The sequence below is a fragment of the Neodiprion virginianus genome, chromosome 7 (genome assembly GCF_021901495.1).
Source record: "Neodiprion virginianus isolate iyNeoVirg1 chromosome 7, iyNeoVirg1.1, whole genome shotgun sequence".
NCBI classification, from domain to species: Eukaryota; Metazoa; Arthropoda; class Insecta; order Hymenoptera; family Diprionidae; genus Neodiprion; species Neodiprion virginianus.
In genome coordinates, this window is record NC_060883.1 from 19913484 (window position 1) to 19934457 (window position 20974).

At 36.8% G+C, this 20974-nt stretch overlaps 3 protein-coding genes across 5 annotated transcripts; 1 reads left to right on the forward strand and 2 right to left on the reverse strand.

Moving 5' to 3' along the window:
• Positions 1-23: 23 nt before the first annotated feature.
• Positions 24-14234, reverse strand: LOC124309479 (uncharacterized). Its single transcript, XM_046773145.1, has 11 exons — positions 14041-14234; positions 13711-13886; positions 13152-13289; positions 12476-13013; positions 10890-11303; positions 3818-3955; positions 3079-3263; positions 2378-2587; positions 2094-2234; positions 1443-1497; positions 24-1045 (listed from the first exon to the last, which is right to left on the reverse strand). The coding sequence occupies exons 1-11, from the start codon at positions 14108-14110 to the stop codon at positions 960-962; spliced, it is 2151 nt and encodes a 716-aa protein (XP_046629101.1). The 5' UTR covers positions 14111-14234; the 3' UTR covers positions 24-959.
• LOC124309338 (cell division cycle protein 27 homolog) lies at positions 3940-8608 on the forward strand. Of its 2 annotated transcripts, XM_046772918.1 has the most exons (13): positions 3951-4110; positions 4423-4498; positions 4777-4924; positions 5121-5498; positions 5587-5896; positions 5989-6177; positions 6298-6541; positions 6646-6826; positions 6964-7189; positions 7349-7476; positions 7654-7975; positions 8078-8222; positions 8310-8608. In XM_046772918.1, the coding sequence occupies exons 1-13, from the start codon at positions 4087-4089 to the stop codon at positions 8426-8428; spliced, it is 2490 nt and encodes an 829-aa protein (XP_046628874.1). In that variant the 5' UTR covers positions 3951-4086; the 3' UTR covers positions 8429-8608. The 2 variants fall into 2 exon arrangements, with proteins under 2 accessions (XP_046628875.1, XP_046628874.1); XM_046772919.1 differs by lacking the exon at positions 4777-4924 and having other exon boundaries at positions 3940-4110.
• Positions 14235-14438: 204 nt separating the features above from the next.
• LOC124308855 (ribonuclease H1) lies at positions 14439-16938 on the reverse strand. 2 transcript variants are annotated; one of them, XM_046772008.1, is made up of 7 exons: positions 16639-16938; positions 16287-16445; positions 15954-16171; positions 15353-15627; positions 15134-15270; positions 14743-15013; positions 14439-14645 (listed from the first exon to the last, which is right to left on the reverse strand). In XM_046772008.1, exons 1-7 carry the CDS (start codon positions 16701-16703, stop codon positions 14556-14558), a joined length of 1215 nt encoding a protein of 404 aa, XP_046627964.1. In that variant the 5' UTR covers positions 16704-16938; the 3' UTR covers positions 14439-14555. The 2 variants fall into 2 exon arrangements, with proteins under 2 accessions (XP_046627964.1, XP_046627963.1); XM_046772007.1 differs by having other exon boundaries at positions 16578-16929.
• Positions 16939-20974: the final 4036 nt, after the last annotated feature.

The following is a 20974-nucleotide window of genomic DNA, read 5'->3' on the forward strand; positions in this document are numbered from 1 at the left end:
AAAACACTTTTTTATATACATTATTATATATGCATTTTTAGAAATAGTTTTATCAAAACATTTTGTTAAATATATTTTAATTATCGGGTTAGTCATCCGAACGCATTTGCGAATATCTATACGGTACTGCAATATTTATCAAAAAGTACATCTACAATTTTACAACTACTTTGATGTGGTAAACTGAAATAAGCATAAGCATTGACAAATCATTTTGAAAAGAAATTAATTTCTTGCGACGAATTTTAAACGTGAAATGCCATCCGTAAAACCCGAATATGCTATTGATTCCATATTCGATTAAATAACTTCAACTTATGATTAGTTCTGCAATGTTTTGGTAGATATTTAATGAAAGACGCAAAGACTTGGTTGTTAAAATTTTTACCGAATTTATTTTTATAAAAGAAATAAACATAATAATTAATAATAATAGATTCGTTATTAAAAAAAAAAAAATTAGATAAACACATATGTCTATCAGCTGCAAATTACTTACATCATTGTAAAAAGTATATATGATATATGTTTATGTATATGGCGAATTAATAAATCATGGAAAAGTAAACAACATGACAAATCTTGGTATGTTCACACATTTTAATATAGATCTGTGTATATGTATCTATTTTACAAAATGCTTGTTTACTTTTCTCTATTTCACATGCTCATTTTCTCCAGTTATATTTATTGATTGATTTTATTTCATTTTTTCTCCTATACATAAAATTCATTTTATCTTCAAGATAATATTATTTATGCATAACATGTGTAAGTTGAAACAAATAACCATTATTTAGATTCAAGTACAATAGATATTTATATTTTATACTGTATACATTAGGTATATACCGAGAGCATGTCGAAATATTATGATCTATACTTTATCTAAATTGATTACAGACATTAATATTATAAGAATATCGAATCCAAAGACCCTTCTCAGGAATATTTTCGTACTACATAGGGCCTTCTATCAGGCTAATCTTCATTGTACAATAGTAGATGCTTCTTCCAAAACAGAGAACCGCCACCAGGAATGCACCTAGAAAGGATCATTTATAAAATACTTCAAATCACAAGTATAAACCTTATTTATATGTATAAATGAAAATTCCATATTTTTAATTGACCCATATGTAGAGAAAAATTTTTGAAGGGATCTAATTAACTGTTTTATGAAACTCTTCCAAATATTTGGAACGTGAATATGTGATGTGTGCATAACTTTTCACTTAGGATTTCTAACAGCTATATTTAGATTCAGAGAAATACGTTGGTTATAGAGGATCGGTTGTTCATATTGACAGTCTGTTATGTAAGTATTTGTGTCCAATTCCCATTGGGTTGTCTATAAATATTTTCGTTTAATCTGTTTGCCATGGAGATAATATTTAGGTAACCAATGAATAAATTGTATACTCCAATAATTTAACACTCACCGACATAAGCGACATATATACCGCCATTTGTTCTTACAAGTGTATACGTGCCGAGCTGTAATAAGAGAAGATGTAAAATTTAAACAATTTCAAAACACTTGCAGAATAGGATAAAATTGCTCGAGTTAAAGCGTCTCCCATTTATTAACAGGTGAATTATTATGTGTGGTGTAAGAAGTTGGTAGAATTATAGTTGAGAATTACGTAGTTGTGTAAGCCTTGTTATTGAATATCAATCGAACATTGTATAGGTAGTCTTGGTTCTTCATTCTGTACTTGGAATTTTCCAATATCTTCAAATTGTGTGTACGTTTTATGTACACCAGAAACGGAATATTATATAATTAAATATCATTAAACTGTAAACAGTAATTTGCATCAAGTCGTTAAGATTAGATAGGATATACAATGAGTGATGTAAAAAGGAGAAAAGTATGGCGGTTTATCGATGCGATTACACACTTGGGAACAATGAGTCACAGTTGCAGTATTTAATGAACAACTCCACTGAGAATGAAAACTTGGTATCAAGTGGAACAGGGTAAGTAAAATTCTGTGATAGAATTAACGTTTAAAGTTAATTATTTTACGGAACATTATTTCACCTATATCTACGTATCTACGGATATGTGTATGACTGTGTGTACTTACTGTAACAGCAATTCCCACGACTAGAGCCACACATCCGATTAAAATAAATGCAATTCCACGACCTCGTGCAAACTCTGGTCCTACGGATGATACTTTGCGACAATGCGGGCATCGAGCAAGAGCGTTATTTAAAGTGTTAAACTGTAATACACAACAATTTTTAATTAACCGATAATAATTTATGTTAAGCACTAAATACATTCAGACTCAAAAACTCGATTACATTTAGTTTCAACGAGTTACACTGGATGCATTTGTGTCTTATGATGCATCCAGTGACCTACCAGAAATGTGTCATGGCAATGTCCGCATCCAACTCTACACATTCCAGGCATAGAGAGAACGGGCGGAGTTACTGGCGAAGGCGCTAAATTTATTATGCGCTTGCAATTTGGTCTTGGACAAGCAATTCGCTGTGAAGAACTCTTGCATATAAGCAAGCAGTTGCAAGGACAACGGACGTATTTCTTTCCTGGTGGAGCATTTCTTATCGGCTGAAAGGAACGTCATGAATCGTGACTATCATATTAGTATCGTATCCCAAAGTAAAGGATCGAATACTGGTAATACTCAAGATTTTAGATACTTGAAATAAGTTCAAACAAATTGTTGAAAATAATTGTACATTCGCCGAGTTGAATTGAATCGTTCATTGTTAGAATTAGATTTTGCAAGCTTGCAAAAAAAACTGATGTCTTATCGTTTAGAATTTGAAATGACTGTAAGAATATACAAAATATTTTTTAATACCATTTGATATTTCTATGGACATAAGTGACTGTTTACTCTGTAAGGATTTCAAGTCCTTAATCTCACAATATGAAATAGTTTTTCTCGATATGCAACATTCTATGTGGTGAGGCATTATTAATTTAATATTGAAACGAAGTCTTTTGCGTTCGTCGAAAGGTGCTAAATAATATTAGTAAACCGATGTTGATAAAAAAAAATAGTGGAAATAGTAATAAAATGTGGTAAAACTGACTGTAGCTTCGTTACACTGGCAGCATTTAACAACGTGTTGATCCCGCTTGCCGGATATGTCTATCATAGCTTGGCAAACTCTGCATGTGACCATAGGGATTCCACCCTGCTGAGTGGACTGGTAGGGTGGCGGTAACTCGTCTGGACCGATCGGACATACTGTATTGACTGTGGATTCAGCGGCAGCTATCAGATACAGAGATTGAAAAGAAGAGTGAAGGTAGAAAAGTAGTCATTTATAGTTCGATATTACAGACTTTGTTCTTCTGAGTTGAGAGGTTCAACTTGACTAAATAATGCGACTGCTATGTGTAACGCATTAATACGAACCTGTTATATCCGTCGAAACACTGGTGTAGGATATATTGTCATTTTTTAACAAGGGCTGGCGTTCGCCCTGTTTTCCATCGCCCATTATGGAAAGTTTTTATTATCTATTCTTCGAGAATCACCAAGCTCGATCCACTGACAGAACTCCGATGACAAATATTACCTCTTCCCCTATTGACAACTGGGACTTGGTACGACACGTAGAGTGGCAACCGGCTTGCTCATTAATCAGCTGGCATCTATCTTCACATCGCTGTATTTTTGACCGGCTAATTTAGGTTCAAGTACGGCTTTATCGTTCGGCCATTTCGTTGATATTGAACAGAAATCAATCCAAGTGTGAATGATGTTTAAAAATATTCATGGTTTTTGCACGAAATTATAGCGTATTTCGAGGTATTCAAAATTACCCGGTATAGGCGCGGTATCTTCCTTCTTAGAGATATAGAGATTTTTATCGGCTACTAGTGACTTTTGGACTGTTTGAAGCATTGGATCGGGTGACAGGCATTGCGATATAGAGGCAACTTCAGATGAGTCCAAGAAAGCTGGCAAAAGCAAATATGGAGTCTTGAGAAATTTTTATACGAATTTGCCGAGGAAGTGCACAATTTTCAGATTTCAAATTGAAACGAATCAATTGAAATTCATATTTATATGCGTGGTAAAGGTGTAAACGATGATTGTACAGGAACCAGTGCAGGTAAAATTATCATTTAATTGATATACGGTGTCCAACGTGTTTCAACGATTATTTCTTTGGTTGTAATTTTGACATCCCAGTGGCACGCACGACTTTATTACCTCTTAGATTTATTTTTTCAAAATGAAGCGTCAACGTTTGCAGATATCGTGACTGCAGGATAACGCAGCGACACTTTGTTCTCGTCAAAGTAATAATTTTATAGAAATTAGTTAGTTTGCCTTGAGATCTGCATGTCTTACTCCTTCCGTTTATCAATCAACAAAACATACGACAATATCAATTGTTTACACGATTTATAACGCTTTTTAGGCTGCCATATGGCACTGTTTAAATCACTATGCTTATCGAGATGCAATATTCTTGGCGGAAAGACTGTGGGCCGAACGTAAGTAATACATAACCATCCAAATATATTCACCGTTTGAAATCGTTAACTTTTCAATGTCACCTAAATAGTCTTTGCCAAAGTCATAAAGCCTTGCGCTAATCAATTTTTACCTCATACAAAAAGAAATCTATTTTATCTATTTAATGTATATAGTGGTTCAGAAACTATTATATCTATATATTCAAAATTTTCAGTCAATACAGTTTCAATGAAATGAATTGCTTCCCTAAGTAGTTACTACTTTATAAAATACTGACGCTAGCCTTCCATTCTAGTCGACACAGAAGATGCATTATTTTTATTGGCAACGTGCTATTACCGTTCAGGACGTGTTAGACAGGCTCACGCTCTGCTTACCAAAAAGGCGCCGAGTTCTTCACAGTGCAGATTTCTCTTAGCAAAGTGCTGCTATGACCTGGAGAAGTTAGTAATCTTAAACCCCGTTTTACTTAGTTTGTAGCAAATTATTATCCACTGTTGTGTATTGAATTGTCCAGAAACTTTGTACCGTGAAATCATGGGACCTTGATCTTCAAACCTTTAGATCCACGGCTGGAAATTGCATGATTCTGTACTTGGAGAATTTATAAGATCAATCTTTGTTTTTTCTATCATGTAGATATGCGGAGGCCGAAGCAGCGATAATCGGTGGATACTATAAGCAGTTGAAGAATTTAGATGAGATAGTGACACAGTTTGGAGACCAGGCTTGCTTCTCGTTACAGATAATAGCCAAGATTTATTATAGAATGATGCGAACAGCGAAGGGAAGTGAGGCGCATAAATTAGCATTAAAGTTGAACCCATTCTTGTGGCACTCTTTTGAGGAACTCTGTAACGTTGGGGAAAAGGTTGATCCTGCCAAGACTTTCCAACTTGACAAACTAGACAGTTTTGCCACTTGCCACGGTACTACCCCGATACTTAATTATGCCAATGAACCAGATCTCATTACTCCGGTTGCAAATAACCCAGCCACACCAATTCCTAATAACATGTGAGTTGAACTTTCGTGTGATGTAATGATTTTTTACATATCTACACCTGAGATTCTGACTAACGTAAAGTTTCTTACTCTTTGGCAGCACTCCTGCCCAGAATAATGTCGGGAATGGTATTAATTCTGGTGTAAAGTTGTTCGCTACGTCTGATGAAAGTCCAGCAGGTTTTCCATCCCAAATACTAAATTGTTCTGCGGCATCGCCTAGGGGAAAAATGCCTCGCTATCGTAGCATGTTTAGTAACTCCATGAGCCCTTTGACACCGAGCTTTGGAATTCTCCCATTGGAAACTAATACACCGGAACAAATTGGACCGCCTCATGCAACGCTCTCCGAAGCAAACGATCAGAAAAGTTTGGCCAAGCGAGTCAGCAGTTTAAAAGCGCATGTCGGAGTGAGTGAAGTTTGGCAAATAAGTGGATCAGTTTTTTTGTTTTTTTTTCCTCATGTATCGATCTAAAGGTAATTATTTATTAAATTCTGCAGCAGCTAATGTCTCGGAAAGAAACGCCTTTGCAGCAAGGTAAACCAGTGTTTTCTCAATCTGGAAACACGAGTAATACAGCAAACATTGTTACGGTCACACCAACGGCTCCAGTCCCGACTCCACAAGCCCTTCAGGGACCCAACGTTAGGCGATCTTCCAGACTTTTTAGTAACAGTTATTCCGTCAAGGTATTTCTGATGAATTGATTGAACGCATTAGATTCGGTTTTAGAATCTCAAATAATTCTCTGAAAATCTGTGATCCTCAATTTGTACTTTGATTAATTCTTTTTTTCAAATTTTTTATAGGAGAATAATAAATCGCCAAATAGGAATAAATTCGCCCCACCAAAATCACCCTCTCGGAAACCCAAAGCAAGACTATCAAAGACTAATTTAAATAAGGCAAACTTCAACGAACTGAATGAGAGAAATAGAAATGAAAAGGAAAAAAGTGAAACGATCACTTCGGACAGAGTGATATCGTCCACTAACACACTAAACCAAAATAACATGATGCACTGCGCTTTACTCGTTCAAAAACAGTGCGCCGGTGAGTCAAGTACCCAATTACATGTTTGGCAAACTTCCTTATAAAATATTGTTTCTCGTAATTAAATTTCACGTCATCAATCAGTTCAAACGTTTATTTTTTAGAGGGACTTATGACACTGTTGAGGGTCCTGGGCACAGCGTATCAACATTTGAGTCAATTCAATTGTTCACAAGCTATTGAACTATTCAGTGTTTTACCTGCGCAGCATTATAATACAGGCTGGGTCCTCTCAATGCTTGCAAAAGCGCACTTCGAGATGATAGATTACAAAAAAGCTGCGAGGTACAGCAAATTTCTTGTTACGTTGAACAAAATTTCGAAAAAAAAAAAAAACTGTCATTCAATAAACAGAACCGAATTTGTTTACTCATCAAATGTAAAAAATAGCTAATGTAACTTTTGATGCTTTTCTGCTGTAGTTATTTCGCACAAGTTAGACAACTGGAGCCGCAGAGAACAGAGATGATGGAAATTTATAGTACTGTACTATGGCATCTTCATGCCGAAGTTCAGTTGTCCACCCTGGCACAGGAGCTCGTCTCGGAAGACCGATATTCTCCAACAGCTTGGTGTGCTACTGGAAACCTATTTTCGGCCCAAACAGAACATGAAACAGCGATTAAGTTCTTTCAAAGAGCCATACAGGTATTGCGTCCAATCTTCCAGTCTTTCGCTGTCTCCGAGGAGAAGCAGAAAAAAGAACGGTCCTTTGCTATTCGATTCCGTTTTTTTTTTTATTTTTAGCACTCTTTACATAGAATAGTTTAGACAATAGCTTAACACATATTTTATTTTCGATTATAGGTAGATCCCAACTTCCCATACGCGTACACACTTCTGGGTCACGAATATGTTATGACAGAAGAATTAGACAAAGCAATCACAGCATTTAGAAATGCTATTCGACTTGACCCGAGGCATTATAACGCGTGGTAAGTTCCTCGTTAATCCTCAGCGATACGATATCGTTTTTGTTGAAATTTCTCCCACTGGAATTTTTCTCACCTCTATATTTATATTCTCACAATAGAATTATAAACGTTGGTTGTTTTGTAGAACAACTTATTGTTGAATACACAGTTAATTCGATTTGAAATTTTTATCATCAGGTTTGGACTTGGAACGATATTCTCTAAACAGGAGCAGTACAGTTTAGCCGAACTACATTTTAAACGGGCGTTGCAGATTAATCCACAAAATTCGGCAATCATGTGTCACATAGGGGTCGTACAACATGCTTTGAAAAAGACTGATCTTGCATTGAAAACATTGAATCAGGCGATCCAAAACGACCCTGACAACACGCTTTGCAAATTTCATCGAGCAAGCATTAATTTCTCTACAGGTCGACCTGCTGAAGCATTAAAAGAGTTTGAAGAACTGAAGAATATTGTACCCAAAGAATCTCTAGTCTACTATTCGATAGGAAAGGTAAAATATATTCACTAGTACTCATTTTTAATTTCTAAAAATGTTAGGCTGATTTTCACTTGCTTTTTTTTACATTCGAAAAATCTTATTTCCTTGCAACAGGTGCATAAACAGTTAGGAAATACGCACCTCGCGCTTATGTACTTTAGTTGGGCCACAGATTTAGATCCCAAAGGTGTCAACAGTCAAATAAAAGAGGCCATACTGAGTCCTGGCCAAGGTGACGATGACCCTACTACACAATTAGGTGAGATGAATCAGAATATTTCCCAAAATTGGTTGAAGGCTGCACTTGCTGGATGTCATATAAAATTCCGGGTTCATCTATTTTCAGCTGAAAGACAGGCACAAAACAGTTCGACGGAACAAGAGGGAGAGGCAAGCGGGGAAGTTGATCAATCAGCAAATGTTACGATTGACCCTCAGATCGACGATAGTGATAACAGCTTATGAGTGTCTTGATCTGGCGTACCGCTACCGTTACTGCTGGCCAAAATACCTGTATACTTTGTTATAAACAGCCCTCACCTAATAATGTAATAGCTAGTGCGCAAGTGCCCATTTGGAATAGACAGCTATAGAAAACGAGGAAAAACTTAATCTGAAATAATGGAATGAAATATTAGTTTATAACTTACGTGACTTATTATTTTTCCTTGACAATATTTACCATTCTCATTTTTCTACGCATCGCGCGCGATAACTAAGATTGTTGAAGATACAAGAAGATTCCGTACAGTAATTCTTACACAATTTTTAGCACATGGATTTTCTATTTACTACTATCCAACAATGCTATTCGTCACATCTGTAATACCGCGGCTGATAAAGTCCGTATTATTCTTCAAGAAAATTGTACATAACAACTACTTTTGCTGAAATTCAAAAAATAACATTTCAACTATTGTACATGAGATGCTTTCACTTTTATATTCTCAGTTTCTATGATCAAGCAAAAATATACAACAAATATAATCATGATTTCCGCAGTAAACCACGGCCGAAGTGCCCTAGGTGTATTTCTGCCTGATGATTATTTTTTCTCATTAATTCGCTTCTCTCCGCAATTGAAAATATGATTAGGCTTCTATCATGTATCTATGTACATTATTGTCGAATAGATTATAAGTATATTGTGTGATTCCAGTGTAAGACGTCGTATGAATTTATCAATTATTATTATTATCAGCTGAAGATACGTTCGGTTAACAGTGTAATCAAGGGATAAAAGTTACGTCACTATACTTTTTTCCCATGTAAAAATATTATCGAAAGCTGCTCCTTACTTCTCGCTTCGTCACGCCAGTAAATATAACGTTTTGGGTTTGGACCTGTTTCTATGCGTATGAGCACATAATAACTCCCGAGTGATTCAATCAGTGTCCAGGAAATATTAGAGAGTGCAATATAATACCGATAAACACCTGTTTTTAATGTTTTCGTTGGTTATCGGGTAAGATGAAAGCGACTTTTACCACCACCAGTTGCCGCAGGCTGTTCCAAATCTCTATCGCTAGAATACTGATAATAACTATATTTATAACATTTTATAAGTAATGTAATAATGTGTACTAATCGTCAACTTCTATGTAGTCTATATTATTCAATTCAAAAGATGAAAATGCCGATCAGTATGCATACATATATCGATATGCGCGTAGTAAGCTCCAATACTCTATTCTGTGAAGAATAATATAATAATAATAAAAATAATTATGATTGGCAGCTACATACCTAAGCCGCTTAAAAATTAGATGGATATAAAAATAATGAACGATATTTATATATGTAGAAAGTAATTAAACGCAGCAGAAACTGTCGGTAGTTGTCGTACAATACGTATTCCCTTGAGTCGAATCGAGAATACATCATTATTATTATATTAAATAAAATTAATTAGATTTTAATGGTAATAATCATTAAATTCGAGAAGTTGGCACGTTTAGTGCTGTACACTGAGCCACGATGCGGTGCATCGTGACTTGTAAATGAGTCGAGTAAACGTGTATGTCGCGTGATAAATTGACATATATCTCGTACCGTTTGTTATAAAGTATGTAACTTGTGCAAGATAATTATATATTACTAGTATAAATATTAAAATACCCATTAACCACGACATGAACTTGTACATAATTTTATGTCGTGAAGTATCCTACCGAATCGGGGGCTTATGTACTGTACTTTCAGTAGATTAATACGAAAATTAAGCCATATTCAATCTATGATTCTATACCTTAAAGCAGCTCGTGCGAAGGTAGATGGATGAGTTGTGAGTCTACTATGTGTATAAGCCCTTGCGTGACATGAGCATTGTGTGAATTTGAATTTGAACATGTCAGTTTTACCGTTCATTATTTTGACATTCATTATTTCACAATTGCATTTAAAATACTGATACACAATAGAGTCTCTAAGTTTAATCGGGAATTTGAACTATTCAGCGAGCGAGAAAATTTATGAAAGTAGAACAAAACATGTGGGTAGAGAATATTTTTCTTTTTCTAAGCTCGGCTATAATAGAGAAGGTGTACCACGTAATAGTAGATTAGATGGTGATCAAGGTTACTTGAGAATACTATACTCTATCGATTAAAATCAACCTTTGTTTATTTCATATTTACAGAAATGCAGAGACAAGCCATTGACGACACTTTAGAAGAAAAAAAAAACTGGAAAATGTAAAAGAAAAAAGAATAAACCAGTACGAATTTCACAATCTTCAAACAACAGTGAGTTTTGATCAAACACATACATTTTTGTACATAAATTCATTTACACTTGATTGCGCGACAATTTTTCAAGTCAGTCTAGAACATAGGTCTAATGTCTTAAATTTTCAAGTAGAAATGGTTATGTGTAATGACATCTAATTGTTTGACGACATCTATGACTATTGTTTCGACGAACTTCTACCAATCGCGTTGAGGATGCTGTGTAGCTTGGCATAATATCCAAGACTTTTCTTCGCGTGGCATAAGACGGGCCTGTTTATGCCTCGGCTTAGCTTTGCACATGACATAACGTGTTCCGTTTCTCCATACAAAGTAACAATGTTTGCAACGAAGTTTGAGTAATCTTTTTATTTTCATACCGTTACTTGGTACGAACAATGGTGAGTTGTTCACACTTAGTAACTTAGATGAGGGTGAGGATCGAGTCGTGTCAAGGGCTGTTCTAGACAGTATTGAAAATGATCCGTTACTAAACATGCAGTGAATGCTGCGTGTCAACGGGATGCTGACGTACTGTGGTATCGGAGCTTTTGCCACCATTTGATAACAGGTCCGTGTTACGGCTCTCCATAAAGTTGGTATGTTCATCTTCTCTGAAATTAAGGAAAAAAAATTATTTTTTTTACTGTTGTCGTAACTTGTAGAGGAGAGGCCTTTGAAATGTTGAAGGTACAGCTGTAATAGAAGAGAATATGGGAAAATAGTTATCAAGTACGAATATGCTTTTTTCATCTTTGTTGATATGGTTAACCTATAAAAAATTTTACCGATACCTAATTACCAATTCCTTAGAATTGGTGACAATAACTATAACAAGGACAGCCTGATATCTGGGTATTAGCAGGTTATTATAGTAAAATTAGTCTTTCAAATTCCAATTGATTCTATTATTTTTGTAATTCCAACTTCACACCGGTATCTCTCTTGGTTCGTCAATTGATTCAGCTTTGATAAAAACTTGATCTGCACGATTAGAGGGCAGCACTGTTTGTGTCTTGTACACGCGCTTTCTTTCAAATTTTGAACGAGCTTGTGTACTTCCGGTTGTGAAAACTTACAATCCTATATTTCAAACAATCTACAAACAATTGAGAAATTGCCATATGGAGAAATATAAAAACAGGTACACGATTTAAGTTCCCGTATATTGATCAAATTTATTAGGCTACATGTCGATAGAAAATGACGAACGCCGCTATTTATTGAAAGTATGAAAGCGGTTTATTGATAATGAGTACATCCTTAATTTCTATAATTAAATCTAATTTTTATCTAAATTTATTGCCTCCACTAAAAATGATTACGTGTTAAATTATAAAATGAAAAAATTTATCACATATTTTATCTAGTAAATTCGATAATAATTTTTATTAAATCACGTAATAAATTACAAAAGCACTAATCGTTAGATATACTAAATCAGATTGTATAACGATTATACACCTCACTAAATGATTTCTGGTCCAGTATATTTGATGAATCGGGCTTTTATAATTTATTACGTGATTTTTATATATCTTATCGAATTTACAAGATAAATCATGTAATAAATTACACGTGAATTTTCATTATAACGTTTTATAATTTAACATATGATCATTTTCAATAGAGTGTACTTTCCTTAACTGATACATAGACTTCTTTCTTCCATATAAAAGTATTATTTTTTAGCGTTTACAATTAGTGACAGTAGTTCTTGCCATGTGCCATTCTAATAATTATTATCCAAAATTTGTTAGATCGTATTCTTATTTCCGATCATTACCTGCTGTTGTTTCCATCTGTTTATTCACTTTTTCCTGTAGTGACTCAATTTTTTCCTGCAGCAATTTACTTTTGATATCCATTTCTTCTACTAATTTAGTTAACAGCTTGTTTTCATTCGCAAGAGATTTGTTGGCGCTATTTTGGTCATCATTTTTAGGACCATCGTTTCCATTTTGGCTAGTAACTGCCTGATCTTTTTTGGAATTTGATTTCTCTTCGGGCAAGCTATTGTCGGAACGTAGTTTTTCCAGTTCCATAACCTGCTTCCGAATTACTTTTTTTAAAGATTTTACGGAGTCGTTCTCCTTTTCAATTCCTGAATGCGACACTGAATCTGTAACATCTCCTTGACAGCATATGACGGTGATCTTGTCAAGAACTTTCAAGTTCTCATATTTATCCAAGCAGCATTGATGGAATACAGAATTACACGCTATGCAAAAACTTATGGCCCGTACTTTACTTGCGCAGCATTTAAGTGTTAAATCTTCATAGTCTTCGTCACAACCTGGGCTTTTCATCCTCTCCACGCGCCACTGTAGTAGACGAAAATTTTTAGTGAGAAAAAATAATGTATATATATTCAGAGTTGAAATTTAGATTACATATAATTTCAAAAGTTATATGTTGGAAACATAGGGTAGTTGTATCTCAGGATAGTCTCAATTACGTACCGGACAGGTTTTCAGGTTTATTATGCGCTCGCAAGTTGGCCTTGGGCAGAGGATCGTCTGTGCTGAAGTCTTGCAGATAAGTAAGCAGTTGCAAATGCAGCGGACAAATTTCCTCCCAGATGGGGCATTTCGTAATATCTGAAAGGAATATGATTAGTCATAATTCTTGGATCGCTCTTGTATTTCGAACTAAAAGATCGAATGTCAAGATTTTGTGACGCTTTATAAGAGTTCGAATAAATCCTTCAAATCGCTATTAGTTCGAAAATCAAACAAAGATTTGGTCAAGCAGATGTTTAAATGACTGTAAAATGTTCACACATTCTTTCACATATCTTATTGTGCAGTATCACAATCTGTAAACCCAAACCGATTGTCTAATCTGCAAGGGTAAACGATTTTCAAAGCCACAAAATCGAAGAATTTTATTTGACAAGTATGTAAGGTTAGTTGCCTTGAAACATTAGTCATTTTCTGTTCTCATTTTGTTGGAATGCTATTTAGAGTATCCAGGAATTGAAGTGCATGGTAATGTAGTGTAAATGGTGAAACAACTTACAGTTACTTCATTGCACTGGCAGCATTTGATAACAAGATCATCCTCTTTGCCTGACGTGTCGATGCTAGCTTGGCAAACTTTGCACTTGATCCATTTGCCTACGGGAATTACACTCTGATTATCAGACTCGTAGGGTGGTGGTGGTCCTTCTGGATTCTTTGAACATACTGCATTGACTGTAAATTTATTAACAGCAGTATCAAGTAAAAAAAGAAACACAGTAGAAATTTCTAGCGCGGTGTTGTACAAGCTGTTCTCTTCAGTTGAGAAACCCGGCTAGATTATCAAATCATATGAAATTGTTGCTCGTTACGATGTCTTCTTACAGACCTGTTATCTCCTTCTTATCATTGACGGAGGCTATGGGCTTGTCTCTTGATGTAGACTGATTTCCTCCCATTGTGGTTTGAACGTATTTCAAAGTAGAAGTTTGTATGAATGAACAGAATTCGGATTACGGCATTTCTTTAATCACTGCTATATGACGGCCTGACGATACCTTATGCTGGAATGCAACGAGGAAAAACATACTGTTGAAATATAGCTATCAAATCGCAATAAAAACCATCCAGAGTGCAGCACTGGAAAAAGTGAAAGGTGAGAGAATCCAGCAAGGAATTTTTATTCGCTGAGTATTGACGGCTTGTATTATCGAATGCTTGTCCTTGAGAAATGATCAATGCAGAGAATCATTGGGGAATAAAGGGAGGAAAAAACTACACATGAAATGTGCCATATTTTTTTTTTTTTTATTAATAATAGGAATACCCATAATTAGTTCAAATCAATGATGCAAATTTGCTGTCCCCAAATTCTTGCACCGTTTCTTCCCTCCGATGGAATTCTCATTTGGTACTTCGTGCAGCAGCACCTGCTCTCGCCAAGGCATCCGCCATTTCATTGCCACGAATACCTGCATGTCCGCGCACATGATTCTGAAATTAGGGGATCAAAGTTTTTATGGAGCATTGATTGGTAACACTGAAATGTTGGCAATTCATAGAGATATGGAAAAAACAGATCGAGTCTTACCCATGCAATCTTTAAAGGCTGTAGTGCAGTCTCCATTTCGATAAGTTCTTCCTTGTTGATAACTTTATCACCATCAGCCTTCCTCCATCCATTTCTTTTCCACTTGGGCATCCATTGCGTTATACAGGATATAAGAAATTGGGAATCTGTATTTATCTTCAACTTTTTTACTCCAGCTTTAGTTGCTTGTTTAGCTGCCACTGTAACAGCCTGTATTTCTGCAAAGTTGTTTGTCGCTCGACAACCGTCCACAACAGGTCGCGACACGTTTCTGTAAAGAGGTAAGAATCACATTAGTTAGCGCTAAAAACTGAGGAAGGATTTTCTGGCAATTTATGTCCCCAGTATGACAATTACCAGCTTGTGATATTACATTTGTGGACAAACTCACAAGGGATGTTCATCCCCGAACCAAACGCCGATTCCTGCAGATGCTCCTGATCTACCATTCCCACTGCAGGCCCCGTCTGTATAAACGTTGACGTATCCTTCAGCGTCAATGTCAAATTTTTTCTCTGTTCCAAAATTCTGAAACGTTCAAGCAATCTTGGCTTTTTTCTTAAAGTAGATAGAACATGGTTTATAGTTATTAATGGGGTTTTCAAGTGACCTTGCTGCTGCTGGAATCCTCATCAGAGCTTTCAGCATCCTCCGCGTCCTTCGACTTTTTACGTTTTCGAACATTAATCGCTGCAAAACAGCCTTGAGTATCCGTTGACAAGTGTCTTTTAATTTCGTGAAGTTCCTGGTGCATCGAATGCAAAGTATGCTCCAATATTCTTATCCGCGTGGGAATAGAGCCCCCTGATGTGGACAAGCCTGATATCCTGCTTTCCAAACTCGATAACTTTCTTTCCAAATTCAGCCGCTGGTCCGACTCTTTGTCTGCAAGTTTGTACAAAGCTTCACCCTTGGTATTTTCATTATACTAAGAATGCAATTTCGTCAATTCTTCGAGGCTTTCAAAATGCTCCGATAACTTAAGGTTGTTTTAATATCCAGCTATTGAAAGCTTTTCAGATTATCCAGAATTTATGCTTTTGAAATGATAGTGAGAAACATCTTTAAATTTCCACTATTTTAGACAGTAAAAAATGCTGGTGAAAATATTTTTTGAAGGTAAACAATCTTCAAGTGTTCATTCAACAAAGTTTGACCTGAAACAGTGATCCCAATTGCTTTTGGAAGTGTTATTGCAAGGCAAGAATTACCGCCAGAGCTCTGTATTCGCAAGGACTTGTAAACATCCGGATTGCACTCGAGATGATACTTGATCCAACCTCCTGACTGGTTGAAATTCTCAATTCCTAATTCATTGGCGATCCTAGATGCCTCTGTTTGAATATCAAGTTGAGTGAGAGACGATGTATTCTTGGCCCAGTCCTTTAATCGCATTTCCATCTGGTCATAGCGCAGATCGTTTTCTAGTCTGAAAGAGTAGTAAAATGGCCCAACAAGATTAAGAGCAAGCTAAGAGGAAATCGGAAACTGGGTTATCTTTCGTCATTTTACCAGGGAAGAGTCAAGGTATATGTAGTAATTACTTGTTCGGCCATTTATTCAGTGCGCTCGCCTCACGTGTTGACTTTGGTTTGAGTAAGGGACGTCCTCGACTCACCACAAAGTTTTCAGCCTCTGCTTTTGATGGAAACTTTTTGTAAACCGGGCCTGGAAACTTAGTCACTTCTGCTTTACATTCATCCCTTGAACAAAGAGCATTAGAAATATGATTGGGGTGAATTTTTCATAGTATTGCAATATTTTCCTTTTATTCGTTTGATGTTATTTTATTTTTTCGGTTAGATAGAAACACGACATAACCATTCAAACCTCACCAGGTTTTGTACACGCCGGGATTGCGACCCTTAGCAACTGCGTAAAAATATTCCATAGTACCGAATATCAATCTGCCGACCGAGACGAACAAGTTCCGCATATGAAAAACGGTGAACTCGTATCATTTCAGCAACTCAAAAGCAACAGAAGTACCCATTCTCCAGTCTACGATCAGCTACAATCCTTCAACAATCGTATTCAATGTAACGTATGATCGAATATTCAGATCTTCCTGGATCAGATACAATTAAGAATGTTTCCTGAAACTTCGGCCCAGAGTACAGCACTATAGGCATGCTTCGCATATTTCAGAGGATTTCTAATTTTCACTGATGAATCTTCTCTATTTATTATGATTAATTCATGGTTGAGCAAATTGATACAGTGGCATTCCGCAGTGCCGATTTGACTAAGGATGCGTTCGGAAACTAGCTGCCAGCACTGAAAACTCCTTAGAACAGAGGTAGAGGCTAACTACGAACTCAGCAACACAAAAGAGATTAAAGATAGTAGACAGTACTGGGAGCTAATTTCGGAATGCACCCTACGTACTGACGCAGAAATGCGTTACTAGTAAAATTATTCAATTCGTTTCAATCATGTGTTCATATATTTAAAAAAATAATATTCGTAATTTTTCACTTATTTTCCATCTGAAGATCGTTAGCGAATTCAAACTTACGCCTGACGCCCGGAGCAGCCGAGTTTCGAGCATTCGCCGCGGGCAGCTCGTAAGCGTTGTTAGCGCTGACCGGTCCAGACTTGCTTCCAAATTCCTCGCGCAACGCTGCGTCATTCGCTGTTGCGCATTTGGGGGAAAGACACGCTTACCGACAGTTAAAAATTTATACCCACCAAACTCATCGGCGGATAACGCACGAAAGGCAGTGTGGCCTAAAAAAACGTGAGCTGTGAAGTGTAAACAAACTGCGAATATTGAAGGTGACTTTTGTGTCCCGATTTTTCATTGTTTGGTGTAACTTCAGTGAGTGATATCGATTCTTCCTCTCTCTGTGTCGGTCGGTGTTGTTTTTATTTTCGGTTCACTTTTTCCTGATGAATGCGTAGTTGCACTGTTGACATGTTTTCGCTATTCAACTGATCTGGTAGCTAGGTACAGCACGGAAAGTTAGAGTGAATGTAGAATCAAGTGTTATTATGGTGTAGATTCTTCGATTATAGTTTTATAAAGTTTTCAGTGTAAAATGTGCGGTGTTCCACTGTTCAGCCCGAGATGATGCCAGAACTACAACATGTAAAGTGTGGAGCAGCCCAGAGGAGGTAACAATACTACTTTTATTCATTGTTTGATAACTCAGGGTGGTATGTATGTACATTCGAAGCCGAAATTTTGTCCTTGCGTAACATGCAGTCGATAAATAATTAAGCTGAAGCTACCACCCAATGTTAGTAGCCAAATGTGTTAAATTTTTTGGATATAGAAAAATGCGGTACTGTTTTATCCTAATAATTATATAAAAGTATCGGGGATTCGAGGTATTTCACAAAATTTTGATTTTCGGATTTCACTACCTTATGCGAATAAACACGAGAACGTTTGGCTGTTAATTCTGGCTGACAGCTTCAGTTTTGTCAATAAATATGGTTGTAGACACCAGTAATAATTGATTTGACAACTGAAAAGCCAACTTGCTAAATTAATTCGAGTTTTCTTTTTTGTTTATTCCAGATTTAAGCAGAGACATCCGAGTAACTTCTCCATTGCTCGGCAACGTTGGTGAGTTTGCATGTGTCAGGTTACGGGTATTTCCCTGGGATTCCTCTGTCACGTGGCGTGGCGGTAACAACTGTTACACAAATCTACGATTTTTAAGCTGCATGGATAGGCTCATTCACGATCGCAACGTGCTTGACTTTCAGTCGAATAATTTTTTTTCCGCAATTTAATTTACGGTAGCTTAATTGAAGTTAGAAATTTTGCACGTTGCTAAAAGTGGAATGAGCATCGCGACAGGTAACCATCGCTTACTCGGCACTCGCGAGATCGAATTGTGTTTCGCAACTGATGTAATAATCTACGTTTGAATTTACCGATGATGTCGTTGAAGCAGTGGATCCACCTGAGGCTTGAATATATTCCAGTTATTGATTAATCGTACTCATATGATTGTTTGATTGATAAAATTCCAAAGTCTGGTATAATGTAACTTAATCAAACTACCTGTTATGTCTCGAATAATTAAAAATTTTTTTACGGTCAGCAAGTATTGATCAATTGAAGGTTTAGCTCGCTTAGAGAAATACAAATTAACGTACAGGATGTTTCTAATCCATCTTACAAAAGGTTGATGTACCGATAGTCTGCCAAAATTTACTAAGATAATACATACAATTTTACAGTTGGCGGGATACTACCGCGATACTTCATTCTGACAATGAGTAGGCAGACTACGATACAAAAACATTTTGCTCCCAACAGGTAACCAACGAAAATGTAAGTCAGCGACCACGGCGCAAATGATGAAGAATGATGTGTGTTGGAAAAAATGAAGAATCGTTTAGATCGAATATAGGTAACCGGGTAGGTAGGTGGACGTTTTGGGATCCGTCGCGGGGCTTATGCATGTGTGCGTGAGTCTCTATTTTCCGTTGGGTGGGTCCGTTGGGAAACGGGTAAGAGTAGGAAGGTCGCGATGTACCGTGATGTTACTAACTTTTGTAATTCACAGCGTCAAACGATCACAGAGATTTTTTTGCCCAAAGACTCCGTATTCCAGTCTCTGGGCCATTTTTAAGCATGTGAATTTTAACAAGATTAAATTTACAATTTCTTGTCACTCTGCAACCATTTTTCAATAGTTATTCAATTCAATTATTTGGTCATTACCGATCATTATTCCATTCAATTGATTTCTGTGATCGTCTGAATGGGCAAAACTCATCTCTGGACCATCTATCGCGTTCCGTGGTACGCTAGATGGGGAGAGATGCTGAGCTCGAAGACTTCGCGTCGAAGAGGACCGCCGACCGTCACGCCACACATTAATGCATGCCCTCCAACCTCCCTCCCAGAATTGATTCGCTTCTGTAAACAACAATCCGCATCGCAATGTGTCGGATTCAACAAGACGCAGATGCGGATTGAATCTCTACAGAAATTTGCGACAATTCCTAGATATTTAAGGATTCTTGACTGATTAATCGGCCGTGCGTTTTCCAGGGTGGCGGTAGACCGGGAAAAATGAAAATAGACAAAGAGTTTCCTCTCTCGGGAAAAGTCGGGGAATTATGATGCACCACAAGAAAAAACGTACGTTTTTTATCAATCGTTTTCAACCTTTAGCTATTCATGTTTTTTATATTTAAATTTATATATTCAAGTTGCGCAACTTCTGGAGCCTTTGATCATTAAAACTGCCCAACATTACTCAATTTTCTTGGCGAAACGTCAGAAAATTCTGAATTATTTTACGGGAAAAGTCGGGGAATTTTATTTGAGTAAAATTGGCGCCGTCCTGGTTTGATCGAGTGATCGAGGGATCCAAAGATCGAGTGATCGAGTGACGATTGATCCAGTGGCCGGGAGATCGAGTGATCCAGTGATCCAGTGATTCAGTGATCGAGTGATTTAGTTCGGGGAGTAACGACATATTTCATTACACCATTTCCGTAAGCTTCATTTTTTTTTTGAATGAGTTATCCGTGTATCATACAATGTAACTACTACGAGCGTCTTCGAACGCGCCCCCACGACGGAGGGTTACAGGAGTGTTACAATTGCAGCAAAAAAATTAACAAAAAAAAAATGTATAGCCGCATACGCGAAAGTTGTCGTGTAATTTAGGCGGGAGACTATATTTTCTAAGATTATTATGTTTCGATTAATGCGTACGATAATTTTCGCGTATGCGGCTACACATTTTTTTTTATTCATTTTTTGCTGTAATTGCAAACTTCCTGTATCCCCCCTTTGCAAGGGTGAATTGCAAGACGTTCATACATTAGTTAAATTATATGATGCACGTATATCTCATATAATGAAAATGAAGCTTGCGGAAATGACGCGGAAATTTTTGACGGCACCTCCCGGATTAATCGAGTGACCGAGTGATCCAGTGGTCCCGTGATCCAGTGATGGAGTAACCTAGTGTCCGAGTGACGATCGATCCAGAGATTGAGTGGTTGAGAGGTCGAGTGGTCCAGTGATCGAGTCAGGGTGGGGATAGATCGGGAATACCGGGAAAGTCGGGAACAGTCAAGGAATTCCGTCTACTGGGAAAAGTCAGAGAATTACGATGGAACACAGGGAAAAACGTACTCTTTTTATAAATTGTTTTCAAACTTCACTATTGCTTCGTAAATTCAGTCAAGCTAAGTTTCAGAAATGGTATCGTGCAATTTCCAATTATTTCTGTGAAACGAAGCAATACTACAT

Excerpts from the sequence above, each read along its gene's own strand:
- LOC124309479 (XM_046773145.1), bottom strand. The coding sequence starts at position 14,110 with ATGGGAGGAAATCAGTCTACATCAAGAGACAAGCCCATAGCCTCCGTC. Across the intron at positions 11,304-12,475 it reads ACAGATGGAAACAACAGCAG|AGAAGATGAACATACCAACT; the intron begins GTAATGATCGGA and ends CCTTAATTTCAG. Across the intron at positions 1,046-1,442 it reads TATATATGTCGCTTATGTCG|GTGCATTCCTGGTGGCGGTT; the intron begins GTGAGTGTTAAA and ends GATCCTTTCTAG.
- LOC124308855 (XM_046772007.1), bottom strand. The coding sequence starts at position 16,678 with ATGCGGAACTTGTTCGTCTCGGTCGGCAGATTGATATTCGGTACTATG. Across the intron at positions 15,628-15,953 it reads GCGAATACAGAGCTCTGGCG|ACAAAGAGTCGGACCAGCGG; the intron begins GTAATTCTTGCC and ends ACAAACTTGCAG. Across the intron at positions 15,271-15,352 it reads AGGATTCCAGCAGCAGCAAG|AATTTTGGAACAGAGAAAAA; the intron begins GTCACTTGAAAA and ends TGAACGTTTCAG.
- LOC124309338 (XM_046772918.1), top strand. The coding sequence starts at position 4,087 with ATGATTGTACAGGAACCAGTGCAG. Across the intron at positions 4,111-4,422 it reads TTGTACAGGAACCAGTGCAG|GCTGCCATATGGCACTGTTT; the intron begins GTAAAATTATCA and ends AACGCTTTTTAG. Across the intron at positions 7,190-7,348 it reads TCTTTCAAAGAGCCATACAG|GTAGATCCCAACTTCCCATA; the intron begins GTATTGCGTCCA and ends TTTCGATTATAG.